Here is a 23,518-nt window from a genome sequence, read left to right as displayed (position 1 = left end):
GGTCATAAAGTTAGCCACAAAATTGATATAAAAACTTTCACCGTTTAACAACTATTTGTATGGATATTATGAGGACTAATGTGTGCCAAGTACTAAATAAAGCAAAAGTGAATAATTGTGCTATGCTGCTTCAAAACTCAAGAATATTCCCCAGTTTAGAACAGAAATCCAACAGAGATTTAAATAAAAACAAAAAGGATAAGAAGTATGCTAAAGATTTGAAGCATCAGTTGTTTACAGAAATTTACTGGCACAAAAGAAGGTCTATAAAAGAACAATCATAGGGGAGGAAATCAAGTACTTTGTCACCTCTGATATGCCTGAAGCAACAATAAAATTCTTACCTAATACAAAAGAAATCATGGAATGTTCCAACTCAGGCACTGCAACATAAATACCCAACAAGCCACTTTGGAAGAAGTATTGCGAATTTGACTATTATAAATTTAATAGGGTAGGCCTAATAAAACATAGAAATTCAGTTTGGGCCTAAATAATGGCTTCATTAAGAGTCCTGCACCTGGGTCAATGCTGGGCTACTCGGCTGTAGGAACAGACCAATAACCAGTTTTGATGTTCAGTAAACCATAACCTAATTCCAAGTTCTGTCCTGAAACCTAGAAAGCAACACTTTTTGTTCAATAAAGACAGAAGTTCTGTAAAACAGGTCTAGACTTTGGAAGCAGCCACGGCGCCAAGCCTGACAATGTTCCAGAAGCATTTGACCAACCCCCTCAACCCCACAATGTGAATATTGGGGTGTCCTGTGCAGGGATAGGTGTTGGACTCAATGCTTCTTGCGGGTCCCTTCCAACTCACGTCATTCTATGATTCTATGAAAAGAACTTAGTTGGTGCAAACACCATGAGGGCAGAAGAAACCATCCCGTCTGCTCATTCTTCCTTTTCAAACATGTGAGTACATAGCAAAGCAAGAGCAGAACAGACAAATCCACCCATCCTGTCATACTCCAAACTCCATGACCTGCACAAGGTAACTGTACAGCTGCTAGGAAGAACCCTGGACTGCCTTACACTCTGCAACAGTGATGAAAGGCAGGTCATGATATAAGCCTCGTGTTGAGACAAGGAGTTATGGCTATTTAGATTATGTCAATTCTTCTCTCATAATCACACTTACCTTCAGAAGTATTAATTCTACATGGATCTCCAGACTTTTTTTAATGCAAGTCAACAGAATATTTTTTTTTTAATGCAGCCAATGAGGCTACTTGAACAAAAGGAACTGCCAAATGGAAGAACAGTCATGACTCTCCTCTGCAACACAACAGAACATCATGTGCCTCAGCTTGCTCCTTCTGCACCAGATTGTGTACTCACCTTTGCTCACACTTTGCACGAAAACAGAAAACATGGTAAAAAAAACATTCTATGGAAAAATGTTTAGAGTAGGTAAACACAATGGGTACCACATTGGGGCTGCTTCTGAAGTAGCAATACTGATACCCGAAATTTTAACTGAGCTTACATAAAAACTCAGCACTAAATTTCAGATAGTACTTGGCCAAATCTAATTGACTTTTGCACATAAACTGAATACTTCTGATCTTGTAATTAAGACAAAACATTGTGAATTTGTATCTCAGGAAAGATATAACATTTGTGCATATTCCAGTATTTATACACTGAATTTGTGTTTAATATTTAGGCAATTCTAGCACTTAGTTATCATATGTATGAGAAGATACAACTAGTTCCCACTTCTGCAAATACGTTAATTTAAAAAAAGTTTAAAATACCTACCTAGATCATAAAAAACAACTCATCATTCTCTTCCTCAAATTAATCACATTTGGAAACTTTTCTTCAGGCTAATTTATCTTCAAGCAGCAGCAATTCCTTAGATCAAGCTTTCACTAAAGAATGCACATAAAGGTCACTTCTGTGCACAACCTTACCTTATAGACAAATCAACATAGAATACCATTTAATGCGAGACACACTGAGTCCACATGAAATAATTTATATGTATTACTTTCTCTTCTGGACCTACTCACAAACACTTATTCCTGATCCTTTGTTTAACCAGAAATCAAATAATGTTGAACTTCAACTAGTTTAATTCAGCAATTTGGTCCAAGATTGTTACTCACATGCAATAACAATCTTCCAATAATTGGTAGCCAGGAATGTGAAATCAATCTAAATTCTGATGATAATTTACGGTTTAAAAGTAGTGTTTAAAGTTTCATAGAATCATAGAAGCATAGAATCGGGAAATAGTTTGGGTTGGAAAGGACCTCAAAGCCCACCCAGTTCCAAACCCCTGTGATGGGCAGGGACATCAACCACTGGATCAGGTTGCTCTAAGCCCCATCCACTTGGCCTTGAAGACCTCCAGGGATGGGGCAGCCACCACTTCTCTGGGCAATCTGGGCCAAGGCCTCACCAACCTCACCAGAAAACATTTCTTCCTATGATCTTGTCTAATTCTCCTCTCTTTATCTGAAAACTCTTACCCCCCCATTCTCTCCCTGCACTCCCTGATCAAGAGCCCCTCCCCAGCTTTCCTGGAGCCCCTTGCCATACTGGAAGCTGCTCTAAGGTCTCCCCAGAGCCTTCTCTTCTCCAGGCTGAACAACTCCAACCCTCTCAGACTGTCCTTGTATGGGATGTGCTCCAGCCTTTGCCTCATCTCCGTGGCCTCCTCTGGATTCCAGAACTGGAGCCAGGGCTCCAGATGGAGTCTCATGAAGGTGGAGCAGAGAGGCAGAATCCCCTCCTTCCCCTGCTGGTCCCACAGCTTTAGATACAGCCCAGGACACAGTTGCTTCCAGGGCTGTAAGCGCACAATACTGACTCATGCAGAGCTTTTCCTCCATCAGTATTCCAAGTACTTCTCTTTAGGACTGCTCTCAATTCCTCCTCTGCCCAGTCTGATGCGTAACTATACCGTAAGGTTTATGAATGTATGACATTACAGTGAATTCTACGAGTTATGCACTCTACATGTATTATGACCATCTTAAGGTTTTCAGACAGTGAGTTTCTTTTTCCATGTGAGTTCTGTCTCAAACAAGCTATGGCCTAGTACAGCAGTCCCAGTCTGTAGAATATTTCAGCGAAATATTAGTTTTTAGCATAGCTGTTATCAATATATATGGTAAGATCAAACCATATTTGAAATCTAACATTACTGACACATTGACATTGACTCAGTTTTCAGTTCTTAGACACTACCAACCCAAGATGCACAAGACTTGACTAGGCTCTAGGGGTCTTTTATTTTGTACACTGTAAATTCTAAAGTTTAAGATTGAACATTAAATTTTTAAGGGGAAAAGGAAATTAATTAATATTTTTCTTATTCCCATTAAGAAACACACAATAACAGTTATGAGCCTTGAGCCTAAAAGCAAGTGAAACAGGTGTAACTTGGTGGTTTGGGAGAGAATGTGGCAAATAAATGGAACTGAAAGTGAGAAGACTCAAAAAGATTGTGAGAATTGTGAGCAGCTGGTGGAGAGAGAAAAGTGCTCATTTGCTTTGAAACACAAGATAGCCTTCTGTAACGTGGTTCTACATAAAGCTTGCTAAATCTCTGTTACAGTCTTCACAATACTGAGTACGTTGATTTGTAATTTTTCACTCAACATTCTAAAAAATGAAAACTGCTGATCAATATTACAAGCAGCTAATTAGCTTTTGATCACTACCACAACTAACTTAACAACCCTAAAATCTGCGGAATTTCTACAGAACAAGTATTGACTGGACTTAGGTAACAAAATAGCCAAAAGGGAAGTGCAGCAGAGATAACAGACTATTGTTTAGTCAAAGAGAAATAGTTCTTGGCTGTCTAGGAGATCAAGGCAACTACTGAATGAAGTTTGACCTATTGAAGTGAAAGAGCAAAGCATTGATAAGTTAGAAGATTCTGCAAAGTGAGACCTTTCAGTGCCATCGTCAATAAAACATGTTAGTAATTATTTAAACTTCCATTTCAAGCCTTCCCAGAAGCCGTTAAAGATGCATTTAATTCAGAAGCACCCTCTATTTGTCCTCAGCAGCTAGAAGAACAGTAAAGATCAATCACTGATTATGCCATTAAAACTAGAAAAATACAAAGACTTCATCTGGATTAAAAAAATGCAGTCTTCTTTATATTCATAATATAACCTTCAAAGGAGAACAAAATCAGAAATTTAAAAGAAATAATTGAACGGCTTCTCCCTAAATATGAGTCTCGTCATTTAAATTTCCATGTCCAGTAGTGTATGTTTCAATATTAAGTGAAGTACAATACTTTAGAGTAACAATAACATAATGTGCATCTTAGCCTGCTTGTGTAGGAAAAAATATTCAGGTTTATGTTTTGTTGGGGATGTGGATACAATAAAATAATGGGCAAGCTTTTCTGATTTCTCAACTAATCATATTTTCATATGTGAAAAGAAATTTACAAACTATCATGTCCGAACTGAGGCTGCCACCTGAGAAAGCAAAAAAAGTCAGCAAGTTGGACTTAGCATACCAGGGTTGAACTTAAGAAATGTGAGAGAACATGAAATGCTATTAATCTAAACCTTTTAAGTATAGTGTTTCTGTACACTAAAGCACACTGAAAAAAATACGCATGGCCAGCAGACTAAGGGAGGGGACCCTCCCCCTCTGTTCTCAGGAGACCCCACCTGGAGTCCTGTGTCCAGTTCTGGAATCCCAAACAAAAGGAGGATATGGAACTTCTGGAATGGGTCCTGAGGAGGCCACAAAGACGATCAAAGGGCTGGAGTACCTCTGCTATGAGGCCAGGGTAAGAGAGTTGTGGTTGCTCAGCCTGGACAGAGAAGGCTGTGGGACGAGCTTAGAACAGCTTCCCATACCTGAAACGGGCTAAAGGAAAGCTGGGGATGGACTTCTTACAAAGGCATGTAGTGATAGGACGAGGAGGAATGGCTTTACATTGGAAGGGGGAAGATTTAGATTAGACATTGGGAAGAAATTCTTTACCCTGAGGGTGGTAAGGCCCTGGCCCAGGTTGCCCAGAGAAGTGGTGGCTGCCCCAACCCTGGAGGTGTCCAAGGCTAGGCTGGATGGGGCTTTGAGCAACCTGATGCAGTGGGAGGTGTCCCTGCCCATGGCAGAGGTTGGAACTGGATGATTTTTAAGGTCCCTTGCAACCCAAACCATTCTACAATTCCATGATTTTATCAAATAAAAAGTACCCCACTTAATGACCTTGAAACACATTTCACGTATTCAAACATCATTACAGTGTCATTTCATTATCACCCGACAAAAAAAGGAAGGCCAAACGTCCAACTTTCTGATCACTTGTGACGAAGTTCAGAAAAAACATATTTCCATGTTCACCTCTAAAATATTTATACCATAAGGCTATATTTGTAAGAGCCTTTCTGGACAGGCCAAGGTCCCATGGTCCTGTTCCTGACAACCTGCAGATTTCTTGGAGAAACAGTAAAAGAACAGAGTGATTCTTCCCTGGTTTTTGCAACTGTAGAGCCTCCTAAGCCAAATTTTGCAACCAGACAGTCATGTAAAATAATTCATTGCACCTATCCCACCTTAGTATTGTCAGACGTGGTTTTTGAATGCATTTGTACCTTTCTCCTTGACAGTACTCTGTGCCAATGAGTTCAACAGTATAATTGGGACATATATGAAACAGTACTGGCTCTCTTTCAGTAGAGATCTCCTGCCTGTTAAACTTGATGCCCCTTAGCTTCTCTATTATGAAAAAAAGCAAAAAACCATTCCCTATTCATCTTCTCTACACCTTTCATGATTTTATAGATTTGTCATATTCCTTCCTCAGTCATCTATTTTCCAAGCTGAAGAATCTCTCTTTGTCTGAAAAGCATTTCATGCCTGTGATCATCCTTGTAACCCTCCTCTGTGTTTTTTTTTTTTTTGAGTTCTTCATGTCCTTTTTGATACAGTGTCCAGACTCCATGCAGTGTTCAAGATGGGGGCCCACATAATGAGTGGAATGACTATGTTTTTCTGTTTTGTTCTCAACACCTCGTAATTCCTAACATCCTATTTGCTTTGAGGGTTTTTCACTGCCATTGAGTGCTAACCGATGTTCTCAGAGAACTATTCACAACCACTCCAAGCTCTTTCCTGACTTGTAATAGCTCATTTAGAGTCCACCATTGTGTTTACAGAGTGAGTTATTTTCCCCATAATTTCACATTTACCAGAATTGAATCTCACATCATTTTATCATCCCATCATTCAGCATCTTGAAATAATTCCCCAGCTCATCACAATCAGCTTTAGTATTTAAGTATCCTAAATAACGTTAGGGAAAAAAAAAACCCGCGAGGTCTGTTAGCTTCTACTAATTCCTATGGCTTATTAAGGCCTTAGTAACACCGCATGGGTAACAACTTATTTAATCTGTAAAATATGAACACCTTTTTTGCCTTTTAACCAATTATTAACTCATAAGGGGACTCTCTCTTGCTCTGCCACAACAGCTCCTTTTTAAAAAGCAGTTGGTAAGCTTGTTGAAAGCTCATTTGAAATCCACGTACTCTTTTACTGACAAGACCTTTCCTTTTTATGTGATCTCTGACTCCTTCAATGAATTCTAGTATGTTTTTTAAAAAGAAACCCGTACTGACTTTCCCCTCAATATACTATTTCCTCCTGGTACACAGCAATCACTATGAATCACTCCTGGAGGCCTTTCAAAGACTCTTGCGTTTACTCATTTTTTCCATTCCTCTGATGAAAATAGCTGATTTCAGCAGTAAGTTACATACTAGTTGGTTGTTCTGCAGCTTCGTATTTGAGTACTTATAGTACCTTGGGCTTAAAAACCATATCGTTCTGGAATTTGATTATTGTCTGATATATCAATTTGTTCTAAGAGCTCCTCTACTGACACGTCAGATTTCAGACAGTTCCTCAGAATTATATCCTGTTTAAAAAAATTTAATAATATTCAAGTGTGGCAACTTGACAAATAACATCGGAAATAATCACATTAGTTTTTCTCACCGGAGCTGAGCATTCCTTTTGCATGCAGCTCATCTATCAGCCTCATCAGCTCTCTGTTATTATTAGCCTTTACAGCTGTAACAAGATCCTCAAATTCAGTTTTGGGTGATCTTACGCGATTTTATAGGTAACTTGCCAGCATTTATACCCTTTTCTATTTTCCTCCCTTGCACAGGACTTACTGAAAGCTGTCTTATTACTCCTATTAGCCTCCTTCACTGGTTTAAACTAGTTTTCTTTACATTGTTACTTGGGAGTCTGTCAGTGGTGATTTAAACATAGCCTTTAGACAAATGTGATGTTTCACCTTCTACATACATTGTTTCATTGTTTTCTCATTTTTGTAGTCTTCTTCATAACCCCTTTTTTACTGTAGTGAGGGCTTCCTACATGCAACAGTCATTACTAAAGAATGGTGCTCATGCCTTGTGCCAATTCTTCCATGCTGCTCACAATTAAACAGCTGCATTTATTTTCTGAACTCTTACTTTGCTCCAAAATGCAATAAAATTATGACACTCTGCAGAAGCTGGAAGTAATACATTTGAGAACAGCTTAAATGTACTACTGACAAACTACAGCAGTACATCACTGCTTACTACATAATTCATCTGTTAGAGTAAACACAGATTAATTCAACACTGGGAGTCAGACAGGGCCATTCTTCTCCCAAGCCAGACACCCAAATCTCACAGCTGTGCAGAACAGTCCCCACATTTGTGACAGAGGTGATGGAGGCGCTGTAATACTTAGTCCAAGTTTGTTCACCTTCATTTTATGAAGCTATTAGATTAGCCTTAGCACTGCATTACTGACACGCATATTGCTTTGGACAAAGGACATCCACAGAAAGTTGCAGAGCCTCAGAATTCAGGCACTTCAAAGTTTGCAAATTACAGCTCTCTGGTTTGACAGAGGGAGGGTGACACGGCTTGAGAAAGTCTTTCGAAATATTAGGAAGAAATGTTTTCCTGTGAAGGGGGATGAGGCCCAGGCCCAGGCTGCCCACAGAAGTGGTGGCTTCCAGTAGTGGCCTGGAAGTGTTTAAGGCTAGGTTGGATGGGGCTTTGAGCCCTTTATCCAGTGGGAGGTGTCCCTGCCCACGGAAGGGGGTGGAACTGGGTGATCTTTAAGGTTCCTTCCAACCCAAACCATTCTATGATTACCTGTCTGGCACATGGAAGTCCTCCTTGGACCAAAACTTCCCCAACAAAGAAAACACAGAGTGCAAAGAGTTTACTTGACTATGACCAGTGCTGCTGCTCCCACCATGAACATTGCCATCTCCTCTATCTCTGTCATCTTCTGACATTTCTGTTCTGATGCAGAAGGCTTCTCAAGCAGTCTTGGGGCATCAGCACAGCCTATGTGATTTAGCAGACTAGGAGTGCAGAGGAGAGCGGCTGCTCTCTCTTTGACTGCTCACTGGAGCTCCTCATGCTGCTCCTTCTGCCCTGGCCAGGAGACACTCGTAAAGCCTGGCTGGGAAACCTGCAGTCATTTGGGAAGGTTATCAAAACATTCCTGAAACACTTAGAGACATGAAATGGGAACTGAAAAACATTACTGAACTGTTAAAATAAAGGAAATTTTCATTCCCTGGCTGAAAGGGTTTTCCTTGACTGAATATGAACGACTGGCTGAGTACAACAGGGATGCAAAAGACCCTGGGAATCCTTTGTGATAGTGATGGAAAACATACAGAGTGCCGTTGCACTGCAGTGTCCCCTACCCTCTTTGCTGTGGAATATAAAACCACCTGAACATCATCAGAGTATCATGTGTATTCATCTGTTCCTTGGGGAATGCTTTACTGCTTCCAAAGGTTGATCAAATATTTTCACTAAACAACAGCAGCACTTTGTATGAGATACGTGTTAGAAGTTACTGATTTACTGTGTTTTAAAAAAGAGTTGGCGTAGTTTACTGGAACTCAATTTGAGTTTATTCCTCTTCCTGTAAAGGCACATTAGTTCTCTACATCCAGCTGCAGAGGTTTTGAATCATAGAATGGTTTAGGTTGGAAGGAAGGGACCTTAAAGGTCACCCACTTCCACCCCCTGCCATGGGCAGGGACACCTCCCACTGGATCAGGCTGCTCAAAGCCCCATCCAACCTCGCCCTGAACACCTCCAGGGATGGGGCAGCCACCACCTCTCTGCGAAACCTGTACCAGTGCTTCACCACTCTCATTGTGAAGAATTTCTTCCTAAAGCCTAATCTACATCTCCCCTCACCCTTGTCCTATCACTCCCTTGTAAAAAGCCCCTCTCCAGCTTTCCTGGAACCCTTTTCAGTACTGGAAGCTGCTCTAAGATCTCCCTGGAGCCTTCTCTTCTCCAGGCTGAGCAACCCCAACTCTCTCAGTCTGTAACAAGCACTTTTTAAAAAGCTATCAGTTCCTCTATCAAAACTACTACATTTTGAGAACTCTGGTATCTGGTAATGCAGGGAAGAGCAGAGAAATTAACAGGAGAAGTGAGGTGGAACCAAGTGTCCACATGCAGGCGCATGCTGCATGTGCAGGCAGCACTCTGAGACAATGCCAGGCACAGAGCCTTGGCAGACATCATCTTTATCTGACCACTGTATTGCAGGGTCTGTTTTAGAGATCCAAACAAAGAGCGCCTTTAGAAAAAAGATATATATACTTACTGGGAGAGTTACTTTCTTCAAGTGGCATTCCTCTTGCAGTAGTTCGTAAACATATTTAGTAATGATCTGGAAGACAAAAAACCAATAAAAACAAATGCAAACAAGATGTTAAAGGCTAGTTAGTTGAACTTCTAAGCACTCGTACATGTTTTGCCACTTATCTGAATTCTTTACTATACCACTAATTATAGATGTCGCAGCTTTACACAAAAAGAGTCCTTTCCCTCCCTCAGAAAAGGCTGCTTGCCGGTACAAAGCAATTGTAACTGTACCTGTGAATCCATCACGTGCTGCTGTGTGAATAATTATGTGTCTCAAAACTAAGGATTATAACCAATTAATATATACTCAGGGGGACAAGAAAGGCTCTCTTTTGCAAAGAAATACTTTAAAAGCATTTTTTTTTCCATAAGCATGACTCCTGAAACCTTCTCCCCTGCAGGTTCACTTGATGAGCTACAGGGAGAGCAGATCTTTAGTCACCCTCAGCACAAGTTGCCTTGCCATTTCTATTCACTGAACAGAGGAGGGATGGGTCAAAGGTTTCCAAACAGAAGAAAACCCCTGACTGATTCCCCACTATGGGAGAGTTCAAGTCTCTTGTCTCCACGTAGAAATAAAATTGAAATTTTAGACCTGAAACAAAAGGAATTATTTCAAAGAGCAACCAAAAAAAAAACCCAACCTAGTCACAATGAACTACCTGCTGATTGAAACGTAACAAAGTTGTTCACACTTCAAAGCCTTAACTAATACCTAGGGACACTTTTTTTCACCTTCATATGTTCTAAGAAAATGGAGATGCAGATGTAAGATGTGTCTATTATTAATTCGGGAGCTAAGCTGAGGGACAAACTGAAGTGCTTTATCCATCTGGATCTGTAAAAACGCTTCAGAAGTAACTGTCTGGATTTCAGTGGCTACAGGAGTTAAAAAAATAAATAAAGAAAAAAAGGGCATATTAAAGAGGAAAAAAGAGCGCTCATTAAGAGCCTCAGATGGTATTTGTCTTGCCTTTAAAGCTTGGGGAACTATGTTTAAATTCCAGACAGGACAAGATCTAAGTCCCAAAATATTAATTCAAGAATATCTGGGTACAAACCCAGCTGGTATTCTTTAGTCCAACCCCTCAAGGCCACAATTACAGCCATCTGAACCCACCACATATTAAGCCACAACAGAAACGTCGCTGTAACAAAGCTCTCAAGTGATGGCATCTTAACAACGCACTACGAACTGAGCAAGTAGGAGCCAGGGTATCATAAATTTCTATTTTAATTTTCCAAATGCACAATTACCAAATAAAGTTTCAATGAAGTCCAAAAGTTTTCATTATGTACATGTGAGCAAACATAATATGCAAACGTTTGGAACACATCGAAAAAAATTAGAGTTACTGATGAAAGCTAATTAAAAATGTTGGTGCATGCACCTCTCTTCCCTTCACAAAACCCCAAAATTTCTATTAGGACAATATGAGCTCTTTGCTATCCTGCTCAAGTACGTTTATTGATAGAATTATGTTCAACAAACTTCATGGTCTTAAAGAAAATCAGACCTACTGAACATCACTATCTATAGGGAAACAGCATTTAGAGAAGGAATTTAGCTGTGAGTGATGAGTTGATTTAAGCTATGTTTATCCCCAAAGCAGTGTGTTAAGAACATGCATACACTGTAACTTTACCTTTAGGGCCAAACTTTTTATGGTTCACCAAAATCAGCCTCAGTGTAATGCCAACAAGCAAAGCAGTTAAGTTCCTGCGGTCTCAGATGCTAATGTTGTACAGACATTAAAATGAGTATAACAATAATATGGCCTCAAACACAGAAATTTTATTTTTCACTCTACATCCAGGCATCTACTCACCATTAGAAACACTAAAAAGCACATCGAAGGAAAAAAAACAAACTGCTATGAAGAAAATATGTTCTATGCATTTCTTGCAAAAACCTACTTTTTTTTTTTTTTCTGCTCTGTGTTTGTATCTATTTCTTCTATTCTCTCTCATATATTTAGACTGTGATGTCTTCAGGGCAGAAGGAAACCTTTACTCATTTATTCCACAGCCTGGCTCAACAGGGCTTTAATTCTAACTGGCTCTTTATGCACTACTCTAGTAAAATAAACAGTGATATCAGCCTTAAAAATGGGACTGTTAAATCACTGGAGCGTTCTGGTATAGCAAAGACTTAAGCCAATGAATGCTTTTAATAAGAGTGAATGTGAAGAAAGATACGTTAGCTTGGAGTCTCGGATGCAATGTGTGAGATTATGATCCTTAAACAGCTCAGCATATGGATGGTGTCCATGGCCCAGAGAGACTTTAGGGACTGGAGAACAAGTTTTATGAGAAGAGAGACCTGGGGTTGTTTAGCCTAGGGAAAAGAAGGCTGAGGGGAGACCCTATCACTGTCTACAACTGCCTAAAAGGACGCTGTAGCAAGGTGGGTGTTGGTCTCTTTGCCGAAGTGACAGGTGACAGGATGAGAGGCTCAGATTGGACATTAGGAAAACCTTCATGGAAAGTGTTCTCAAGCACTGGCAGAGGCTGCCCAGGGAGGTGAATGAGTCACCATCCCTGGAGGTGTTTAAAAGACAGGTAGATGAAATGCTTACGGATCTGACTTAGTAGTGACAGGTACAGTTGGGCTGTACTGGAAATCAACTGTATTCTGGGCTGCATCCATAGCAGCGCGGCCAGCAGGGCGAGGGAAGGGATTCTGCCCCTCTTCTCTGCTCTCCTGAGACCCCACTCAGATTCTTGTGTCCAGTTCTGGAATCTCCAGAATAAAAAGGATACAGAACCGTTGGAACGGGCCCAGAGGAGGCCACAAATACAACACAAGGGCTGGAGCAGGGGTTGAAACTGGATGATCTTTCAAGGTCCCTTACAACCCAAACTATTCCATGTTTCTATGATTCTATGAAATCCAACATTACTTTTGCAATTTTATGCTTTTAATTCCTTCTTGTCATTTTATGGCTGATCTGTAACTTTGAAAATTTAACCTTAAAAGTGTCTTTTCAATAGACATCAAAACAAGGACACTGTGCTGTATTATTTACATACCACTAGTTAGACTTACTCTTATAAATCTATAAAATTTCAGCAGTCACAACTTCTTTAAGTATTCGTGTTAGCTTGAACATATTGGTATTTTATCTTTAAGAACTGAAAACTACTCTAGGATGTTAAAAAGTGTCTTGCGATTTCTTGCATGAGAAAATGAGCATGGTCACACTCCGTGAACTCTAGACTAATTGTCGGTCATCATGACTGCTGAGGCTGTTCAATTCCGTCTAGTGTTAATAACTCATCTGGAATTGTCAAGCAACAAGTTGTCCTGTACAAGCCATTCTCAGGGCAAACTCTAACACTTGGTAGAGAGCCCTGATCCTGTTATTTCTACTGATCTGGGACATTTATGCTTTTTCTAAGGCTCTTGCAACCTGTAAGGTATGTCAACACCCTAAGAATTGTAAATCAAGGTAATAAGACTGCTGGTGAGCAGGCAGCACCATATCCAAGATGGGAAAAGAAAAAGTACTAATAGCGAGGCTTGCACAAAGTGTGTGAAATTAATTGCTTGATGAATGGAGGAAAACATCACAGAATCACAGAATGGTTTAGGTTGGAAGGGACCTTAGAGATCACTCAGTTCCAAGCCCCTGCCATGGGCAGGGACACCTCCCACTGGATCAGGGTGCTCAAAGCTTCATCCAACCTGGTCTTGAACACCTCCAAGAATGGGGCTTCCAAGACTTCTCTGGGCAATCTGCTCCTTCTTGCATGAAACACTGGAAACTTCAACCTAGTTTCACAGTTTCTCTGCTCTTCATTTACTTCCAAGTGCAGTCTATCAGCAAAAGACATCCGAAATAGGGTAAGTGAACAAGGCACTAAGCACCATCCATGTGTTCATGTTGCCTGGGGAACAAAATAGAAGACAAACCTCCAAGATGCCCTTCATTGCCTATTCTGATGGCAAGGGAGAAATCCTTTCCAACCACAAAAGGTGCTTATAGACTTCCTAGCTCCCAAAAGGTTGTATTCGAACAGTGAGACAGGAGAAGGTTTCTCCCCAGCACAATGGTGGTCCTTTGTAACGGCTTATGCTTTGGAAGGCTTATACTTATATAAATGGCTTATATTTCAATTTACTCTTGGTGAGCTGAGGAGCCAGTGTCCTGCTGTCTACAAGCCTGAGGATCTTGTGCCCTAAATGAAGTTACAGCTCTTCTTGCTTTTGCTGGACTAGAAAATTCCCAGTATGAAGGCTGAGGAAAGCAGGAAACACAGATGAGTGGAACACACCACGAACAATAAAAACAGTGGATTATCCAAGGCATATTAAAGATGTGAGTATCTAATCTCTGCTACCATTCCCTTGTTACAGCTTGCCTTCATTTAATGTGGACCAGGTTGACAGCAGCACTACACATGGTTCAGGATGGGAACCAAACTTCAATGCTCATTACCAAGGAGCTTAAAACAGTCAGTCTTCTGACTTATGTTGGGTCTAACAGTGTGAATACCTCCAGAAGTACCTTTTCTAAGTGCTGGTCACCCCAAATATGACATCTGCAAAGTTCAACAGTCTTATGGATAACTGAGGATAGACCTATGTCATGAACAGTGATGCTTCACATGGATCCAGAACATAACACATTGTAATGACAGAGAAATTAATTTGATAACCTGGACAAGCAGCAAAAAGCATAGAGACACAGAATAGCACAGAAAGAGAAACACATTGACATAGACTCACAGAATCCCTAGGTTGGAAAAGACCTTTGAGATTATCAAGTCCCACCATACCTGTCCACACTAAATCATATCCTAAGCACTTCATCTGCCTGTCTTTTAACACCTCCAGCGATGAGGACTCAACTACCTCCCCGGGCAGTCTCTCCCAGTGCTTGGTAAACCTTTCCATGAAGAAATTTTTCCTACTGTCCAGTCTGAACCTCTCCTGGTGCAGCTTGAGGCCATTCCCTCTTGTCCTATCACCCGCCACTTTGGCAAAGAGACCAACACCCACCTCTCTACAACCTCCTTTCAGGCATTTGTAGATAGAGATGACGTCTTCCCTCAGTCGCCCCTTCTCTAGGCTAAACAACTGCAGTTCCCGCAGCTGCATTTTGTAAGACTTGTTCTCCAGCCCCTTCCCCAACTTCATTGCCCTTCCCTGGTCATCTTAAGGCAGGAGATCCTACACTTGCATTGCTAAATATCTGCACAATGGTGGCCAAGATGTTAATGCTGCATGCAGTCTGCAGAGCAAAACTGAAACCCCAGAAACAAAGTTCTGCCTCATGAAACTCTAGTACACGCTATTTCGTAAGGTCCTGGTTTCATACGACTTGTGTTCTTTTAAGGTTCTATTTTTCATATAGAACACTGTCTTCAGGACTAGTTTCAACTACCAAAAAAGCTGTCAAAAAATTCTGCTAGCAGTGTAATTTGTAAAATCTTGGCAATACACCATCCTGAAGCTACATGATCCAAAGATCAATACCTGCATACCAGTATGTGAAAAGAGAAATTAAAGACTAAGAGCCATTGAGTTTCAAGTGAACACGTTTCAAGTTACAAAGATCCTGAAGGTACTGAAGCTGAAACATGATTCTAAGTGGAGATAAACACCAAAGAGACTCTTCAATGAGCTATGCCAAGTGCTGGGTCCTGCACTTGGCTCATAACTACCTCAGGCAATGCTTCAGGCTTGGGGAAGAGTGGCTGGAAAGCTGCCTCACAGAGAAGGACACAGGGGTGCTGATCAACAGCGGCTGAACATGAGCCAGCAGTGGCCCAGGTGGCCAAGAAGGCCAACAGCATCCTGGCTTGGATGAGTCATGGTGTTTCCAGCACAGCAGGAAAGGGATCGACTCCTGTACTTGGTGCTGGTAAGGCTGCACCTCAAATCCTGGGTTAGTGTTGAGCCCCTCAGTACAAGAAAGACATTGAGGGGCTGGAGCGTGTCCAGAGACAGGGAATGGAGCTGGGAAAGGGGCTAGTGCACAGGGATTATGGGGAGAGACCTATGGATGTTTAGTCTGGAGAAGAGGACGCTAAGGGGAGACCTCACTACTGTCTGCAGGACAGTAGCAGAAAGGAGCTAGGTGGTTGTTAGTCTTTTCACCCAAGTAATAAGTGGTAGGATGAGAGGAAATAGTCTCCAGTTGTGCAAGGGTAGGTTTAGATTGGATATTAGGAAAAAATTCTTCACTGGAAGAGTGGTGAAGCACTGCAAGCAGGAGTTGAAAGGAGCCAGGTGGTTGTTGGTCTTTTCACCCAAGTAATAAGTGGTAGGATGAGAGGAAATAGTCTCCAGTTGTGCAAGGGTAGGTTTAGATTGGATATTAGGAAAAAATTCTTCACTGGAAGAGTGGTGAAGCACTGCAAGCAGCTGACCTGGGCAGTGGTGGAGTCTCCATCTCTGGAGGGGTTCACAAAATGCATAGAGGTGGTTCTTTAGGACATGGTTTAGTAGGAATGGTTGGACTTGATGGCCTTAGAGGTCTTTTCCAAAGCTAATAATGCATGTTTCTGTTATAACTAAGAACTGGAGGTATTTAAACAGCAAAACTCTGAAAAAGAGGACAATGAAAACCATGCCCATAAAGTAAGAAGTCAGCTCCAAAATAACTCTGTTTAAAATAACATACCTCAGCTTTTAAGTCTGTAAGACACTGAAAGAAGCCTTATAACACATATTAAAAATGCCAAGAATCAATTTGGCACTGAGCAGAGCAGAACCACAGCTGACCCACTGGTGAACTTTTTCGTAACAGAGATACCCAGGTATAAGGCAACATCACAACTCAGCGGCTTGTTTCGTAACACCTACATCCTAATCCAGAGGAGCTGCTTCGGTACACACCACATCACAAACCACGCTGGGATGCAGTGAAGTGCACTGAGCCTTGCTCGTCAAGCGTCTCCCCCTGCTGTGCTTTACAACCCAAGTCCTCTGAACTCATTGTTTTTTCCCCTTAGCATGCTCTCATCTTCAAAACCAACCATGGGTAACTCTGCCCACCACCAGACTTCATAAATGAGCAGAACAGCAAATCTGCTATAGAGTGAAAGAAACAAAAAAACCAAAGTAAACTACTCAAACTTGCAAAATTATTTTCCTCAAGAGTGAATTCTTTGCTAAGAAATGTATTAAGGAAATGGCATAAGACCGTGTGATTTGTGTTCTTGTTCTTCTAAACCAGCACCTATCAGTAGTCACTGGAAATCATTACCACGCAACGAATGTTCATGGATTCACAACAGATGTGAGGAACCCTTGGGTTAGCATAAACCACAAAGTCTCTTTGAAGACAATCAAACGCCACATGTCCCTCTCTTCTCCCATATGTGCACCCCTCATGACCAAAATGCCAACGGGCCTGTCAAATGGTTGGTGTGTGGCTGACACAGGATCAAGAATAAAGCACATGTGACATGATGAAGGATAACGCGCATGCAAGCAGTTGACATTACAACCACTCACATGGCAGAGGATGGATTACAAGACCTTGGAGTACGACTAAAGGAGTGCAAGCTGTTAACTCAGGTTGTCCACACCATTGCCTGCTCCTACACACTTATAGCATATTTCTGGGAAACAAGGAAAGGGAGCAAATTACTGCTTAAATATATTCTTCTGGTAGACTAGATCTAGCTGGATGGATCTGAGATTTCCCACATCATGTTCCTCATTCACAGCTATTCAAAACACAAACAGAACCCCATCACCATCATTACTATTCCTGTTACCACTTTTCACTACTCCAAGGACTAAACGTGAATGGAGACAGAACTAGTTTCTCAAAGTCAGCAGAAGCTACTTTCCCATCAAGTGTGAGATGTGTTGGCAACGATGCAATTACTCACGGGGCAGGACACTTATCCCTCTGAAGATGTTAACTTGTGAAACAACACTCCTTAAACACCTTATCAGATCACTTGTTTTCATTAATTTTTAAAGACAGTTCTCAAAGTACATGAAAATGCAGTGAGTAGGAGAATCTAATGGCAATAGTTTTGTTTGTAGCTTTTTATTATTGGCCAGATTTTTTATAACAATACAGATATTACATGTAAAATTAAGAAGATTCTAGATACTAAAAGATAGGTGAGATGGCACTTTCCTTCTTGCTTGACTTCCTCGTTTTTCAGAAGTCACATCATAAAAAGGCTTAGTACATTATTAGTGCCATCAGCAGTTTATTATTCCTCCATTAAACTTATGAGTTAACTACACCTTAACCTCAGTTTAATCTCCCACATAAACATATGCTACAGAAAAAAAAAAAAAGATAAAAAAAGAAAGGAAAAAATTACAATTAAAAATACTAGTAAAAAAGACTTGTTCAGAAACCACTGATGTCTCACTGTCTCTACCCTCTACTGTAACTCGATCAGATATAATTGCTTTGAGTCACAGTAGAGAAAAATCCAAAGTTTTTTATTTTTCTTTAGAGAACATCGAAAGAATTCAACCTTAGGCTCACTTTTAATTCTCACTCTGTGACAGAATTGCACATAAAACAGGCAGCTGAACATCACCAGTTCGCCTGACAAATTCGCATATAGACCAAAATCAGCCTCATTTGTCTTTGTATTCTGTTTCACCTATCACAGTATGCTCATCTTGACTTCACGCAGTACAGCAAGAGATTCATCGTCAGCTCCCCAGACCTTGCAAACGCTTTCAACTACAAATTCAGACCTGAAATAGCAAGTTACAGCCTCTCAAATCATAGAGTCATATAATGGTCTGGGTTGGAAGGGACCTTAAAGATCATCCAGTTTCACCCCCTACCATGGGCAGGGACACCTCACACTGGACCAGGCTGTGCAAACCCCATTGAACCTGGCCTTAAACACTTTCATTGAGGGGGCAACCAGAACTTCCCTGGGCAACCTGGGCCAGTGCCTCATCAACCTCATTGGAAAGAATTTCTCCCAATATGTAATCTAAATCTTCCCCCCTTCCAATTTAAAGCCATTCCCCCTCATCCTATCACTCCAGGCCCTTGTAAAAAAAGTCCCTCCCCAGCTTTCCTGAAGCCCCTTTCAGCACTGAAAGCTGCTCTAAGGTCTCACTGGAGCCTTCTCTTGTGCAGGCTGAACAATCCCAGCTCTCTCAGCCTGTCCTCATAACAGAGGTTTCCAGCCCCTGCATCACCTTCACAACCCTCCTCTGGACTGGTTCCAACAGTTCCATCCCCTTCTTACGCTGGGGATTCCAGAAGTGGAGACAGGACTCCAGGAGGGGTTCCACAAGAGTAGAGCAGAATCCCCTCCCTTGCCCTCACTTGGATGCAGCCCAGGACACAGTTGGTTTTCCGAGTTGTGAGTACACATTGACAGCTCACACTGAGCTTCTGGTAACTTTCTCAAAAAATAGATCTTTCACTGGCATAAAAGAATATTATTTTCAAATAATTTAAATTCAGCCAAAGTGTTCAGGCCCCAGGTATTTTCTAAGAACTCTGAAGCAGTGAACACAGGTTGCAGTTTTTATCACTAATCTTAAAAATAAACAAGGATAAACCACTAGAAGCAATGCCATTATGAGTAATGGAATTTCTTGTTTTATAAGATTTGTCTCCTTTTTGGTAACAGCACTTGTAAAGATAAAGATAAAGATAAAATGAGTACGAGAAGAAAACAATTCTTATAACATACAGTAGTCTACTTACAACTTTTCCACCTTTGCAGTGCAAGAGAGGCAACGTTCAGTGAAACAAATGCAAAATGAATTCCAACTGACTGCCCTGCGGCAAATCTCAAGTGGTGGGACTGACCCGAGGCTTGCTACCCTGGCTGCCATAGCCTTCGTTCAATGAGCTTTATTTTGACCCCTCAAGTGACAAACCTGCCAATATGTAACAATGAGAGATGCAAAAGAACTTTTTGACATACCGCTCTTGGACACAGACATACCTAAGAACAGGGACAAACAATCAAAAATCCACCATCACCATGTCAGAACAAAAAAATCCTAAAAACTGAATGGACTTTCTAAAGGCTCTGTTCACAGCACATGAAAAAAAAAAAAAAGGGGGGGGGGAGGAAGAGAAAAAAAAGGAAAAAAAAATCAATGGCATTTTAAAAATCCACAAAAGAACTCACTTGGATTATAGTGTGGGAGAACAATTCATTAAGATGGAATTGACATTACCTCTAAGGGATTTCTTGCTTTCTCTACTGAAAGCAATTCAATTCAATCTTAACACATGGGGGTGATATTCTGGATTCTGAGTTGGCTGATCACAAATAGGATCTCAAGATCTTTTGAGAGAATTAAAACGAAAAACAACTAGGATTTGTTATGAATGCAGCACATGCTGTTGATGTGATTTGACCCAATGTTTTGTTACACGGTCTTTGCTGACACCTGTTGGTTTGTTTTTCATTCTTCTTTTTTCTTCCCCCCCCCCCCCCCCCCCGTGAGAAAATCATCTCTAATTTTAGAAATCGCTTGACAACTATTTGGCTTCAGAAATGGCTTAATTACATAGCCCATCTTGTGAAAATTCTGAATTCTTTTAAAATAGGCATAGATATACATATATATGGAGTAGTACTAAGCAGAGGCCTCAGTCAAGCACTTTGCACTTGAAGCAATTAAACATCAGCAGAAAGCATGACCTTTATCCTCAAGCGGAGATAAGAAACAAAAGGATGAAAAGGTTGCAAAACAAAGAAAGAAAATAAAAAAAAGACAAGCCCAAGAGAATAACAGATAAACAAATATAGACGATGCTTATAAACACAATTTAATATTCCAACTGAAGAACTAAAACTTAGGATTATCTCTAATTTTCATGTTACAGACGAGCCACAAAAGGGATCTGGAAGAAAGAACAGTAGCAGTTTTGAATATTCCAGTTATTAATGAAAAAAATGTAGTTTAGGTAGAAAGGTGGTGCTATGAGTTTTGAAAGGTTAAAAATCCATGTCAAACCCAATTGACATATCAGGTTAACACAGTTAAAGCATACCAGCTTTTCTAGTCACAGACAAAAAAGTCAGTGATGTGTCAAGCATCTCATTTTGCCACCTTTGATTCCTCAGCAGAAATGACCAGATAAATATTTGCAGATGGAGTGAAAGTTTAATTTTATGTAAATCCAGAGCAGAACTCAAATTAACACCCTCTTTCCACAGCAAGATGTCTAAACCATTTTAGCACTGTGCTCCAGAACAGAAGTGGGTCAAAATCAATCAGATTTACATAAATTTAGCTGAAAAGGGCTATGCTGCTGACCGTTAGTAGCATTTGTAGTTACTTTTCTTGGCTTTCTGCAGCTCTCTTTTCCTGGCACAAACAGTTGTTGACACCCTCAGGAACTCAAATCACAAAAATCATGGAATGGTTTGAGCTGGAAGGGACCTTAAAGATCACCTAATTCCACCCCTTGCCATGAGCAGGGACACCTCCCACCGAATCAGGCTGCTCAAAGCCCCATCCAGCCTGGCCTTGAACATCTCCAGGGGTGGGGCAGCCACCACTGCTCTGGGCAACCTGGGCCAGGGCCTCACCACCCTCATCGTGAAGAATTTCTTCCTGATGTCCAATTTAAATCTTCCTCTTCCAATTCGAAGTCATTCCTCCTATCACTCCATGCTCTTATTTATACGTTCCTCCCCAGCTTTTGTAGAGCACCTTAGGTACAGGAAAGCTGCTATAAGCTCTCACTGGAGCCATCTCTTCTCCAAGGCTGATCAACTCCAACTCTCTCATCCTGTTCTCATAGCAGAGGTGCTCCAGCTCTCACATCATTTTCATGGCCTCCTCTGGAGCCATTCCAACAGTTCCATCTCCTTCTTCTGTTTATAGCTTAACTATTAAATAATACGTGCATCTCTTTTTACTAGGTCAGTAAACCAGATGGGTCACACCAGAATAATTAACTCATTGCATGCTTAAGAGGCAAACTTGGGAGCTTTAGAGTAACAAACAAAAGCCAAAGTTTAAGTTCTATGAGAGATGCCTAGCTTGCTTTCTGATTTTCACAGAATCATAGAATTACGGAATGGTTTGGGTTGGAAGGGACCTCAAAGCCCATCCAGTTCCATCTCCTGCTATGGGCAGGGACACCTCCCACTGGAACTCAAAGCCCCGTCCAACCTGGCCTTGAACACCTTCAGAGATGGGGCAGCCACCACTGATCTGGGCAACCTGGGCCGGTGCCTCCTCACTGTCATTGGGAAGAATTTCTTCCTAATGTTTAAATCTTCCCCTTTCTAACTTAATGCCATTTCCCATCATGCTATCACTAGTCATTTCTAGTCTATTTTCTGCTTTTTCTAGTTACCATACCTAGCACTCTGAGAGAAAAACCTGCCCTGAAGGCACTGTCTCTCATGAGGTATCAAACTGAAGGTTAAGAAAACACCTTGGACATTCATGAATCTTTTCTATCCTTTTTCCTCACGGTTTCTCAATAAAATATTTCTGTTTTCTATTCCACATGACTGAGCCCACCTAATCCAACCTTGTGTTCTGCTGGCAGGCAAGCTCAAAGAGGAAGCGAGCTACGAAAACCTCCAGGCACAGCAAATGCCAGGAAAACATTGACCAGGAGGTGAGGAAGATTGCTTCATACATGACAAGTAAAACCCTGACACTTTCGCTTTTGCATAAAATACATAAAACCATTTAATTTAACAATGAAATAAACTATTATTTACAAAGTCTTCATTAAATCATATTTGAAAACATTAATTTCCTACTTTAAAACAATCCTACAAGGAAAAATTATTATTGGTAAATGAAGTTTATAAAATAAACTTCATAACCCATACAACTTATAATAAAAGGACAGTGTGTAAGGATACTGCTAGCTGCTCGTCAATATCGATAATGTGCAAAAGCATGGCAGATCCTTTATTCCTATGAAATTATGACTGCAGAACTACTGTAGCCAATCCTGCAGCACATGTGTGTCCAAAGACAGTGCATGAGTGTAGTAGTTTTTATTCAGTGGGCAGAAGAATCAGGAGAAGAGGAAAAACAGCTCTTGAAGCTCTGTACACTATAGTTCACTGTGTTTTGATGAATTTTACCTACATATTTCATTTGGGAAGGAGTTACATCTTTCTCAGTCCAGCCACCAAGATACAGTCCAATTACACATAAAATTGCATAACATGACTGTGATCAAGAAGGATTACAATAATTCATGATATTATGCAAACTTCAAATATTATCTTGTGTCTTTGACTTTCTACTGAATACAAATACTGCAGGAAGAAAAGCCTTTTTTTTTGGTCAAATGGGACATTTATCATTGGAAATTTTGCATTAAAACAGTACAACATCTAGCACGTCCAACTAATCAAGCAGCTATTTCTGAAAGGATTGTGAAGCTATGAAATATCCTGAGTGAGGAAATACCATGTAACACCTGTTTTGACATCCATTTATAAACCCCATGACCAGGATTGGTTCCTATTCATGTTGGTGTTACAGAAGTTTGCATGATGGACCCTTTGCTCTCTCAGAGGAGTGGGACACACAGAAGAACAGCCATGTTCGATTAGACAAGTGATTCAACACAGCACCAAATTCATCAAGTAGGAAGTAGTGACAATTCCTACTGAACAGTGTTATCAAAATATTGCCTGGAAAGCTAGCTTCTTCCTTACATCCATTTTCTGTATCAGTGGGCCAGAGCACCTCCCATATAAGGACAGGCTGAGAGAGTTGGGATTGTTCAGCCTGGAGAAGAGAAGGTTCCAGGGAGACCTTAGAGGAGCTTCCGGTATGGAAAGGCTCCAGGAAAGCTGGGGAGGGCTCTTGATCGGGCAGTACAGGGATAGGATGAGGGGAGCGGTTTTCAGCTGAAAGAGAAGAGATCG

General features: G+C 40.9%; 1 protein-coding gene across 8 annotated transcripts in view; it reads right to left on the bottom strand.

The window, feature by feature from the left end:
• The window catches only part of FAM172A (family with sequence similarity 172 member A), a 309,719-nt gene that overhangs the window by 227,011 nt on the left and 59,190 nt on the right, over positions 1–23,518 (bottom strand). For all 8 annotated transcript variants that reach the window (XM_054053583.1, XM_054053576.1, XM_054053577.1 and 5 more), the window contains one exon: positions 9,645–9,710. In XM_054053583.1, the coding sequence (XP_053909558.1) occupies positions 9,645–9,710 (66 nt within the window). The remainder of the gene's footprint in view (positions 1–9,644; positions 9,711–23,518) is intronic.

The sequence above is a fragment of the Cuculus canorus genome, chromosome Z, assembly GCF_017976375.1.
Source record: "Cuculus canorus isolate bCucCan1 chromosome Z, bCucCan1.pri, whole genome shotgun sequence".
Classification (NCBI taxonomy): domain Eukaryota; kingdom Metazoa; phylum Chordata; class Aves; order Cuculiformes; family Cuculidae; genus Cuculus; species Cuculus canorus.
Note: the sequence above shows the minus strand (reverse complement) of the source record. Positions and strands in the feature narration are given on the sequence as shown.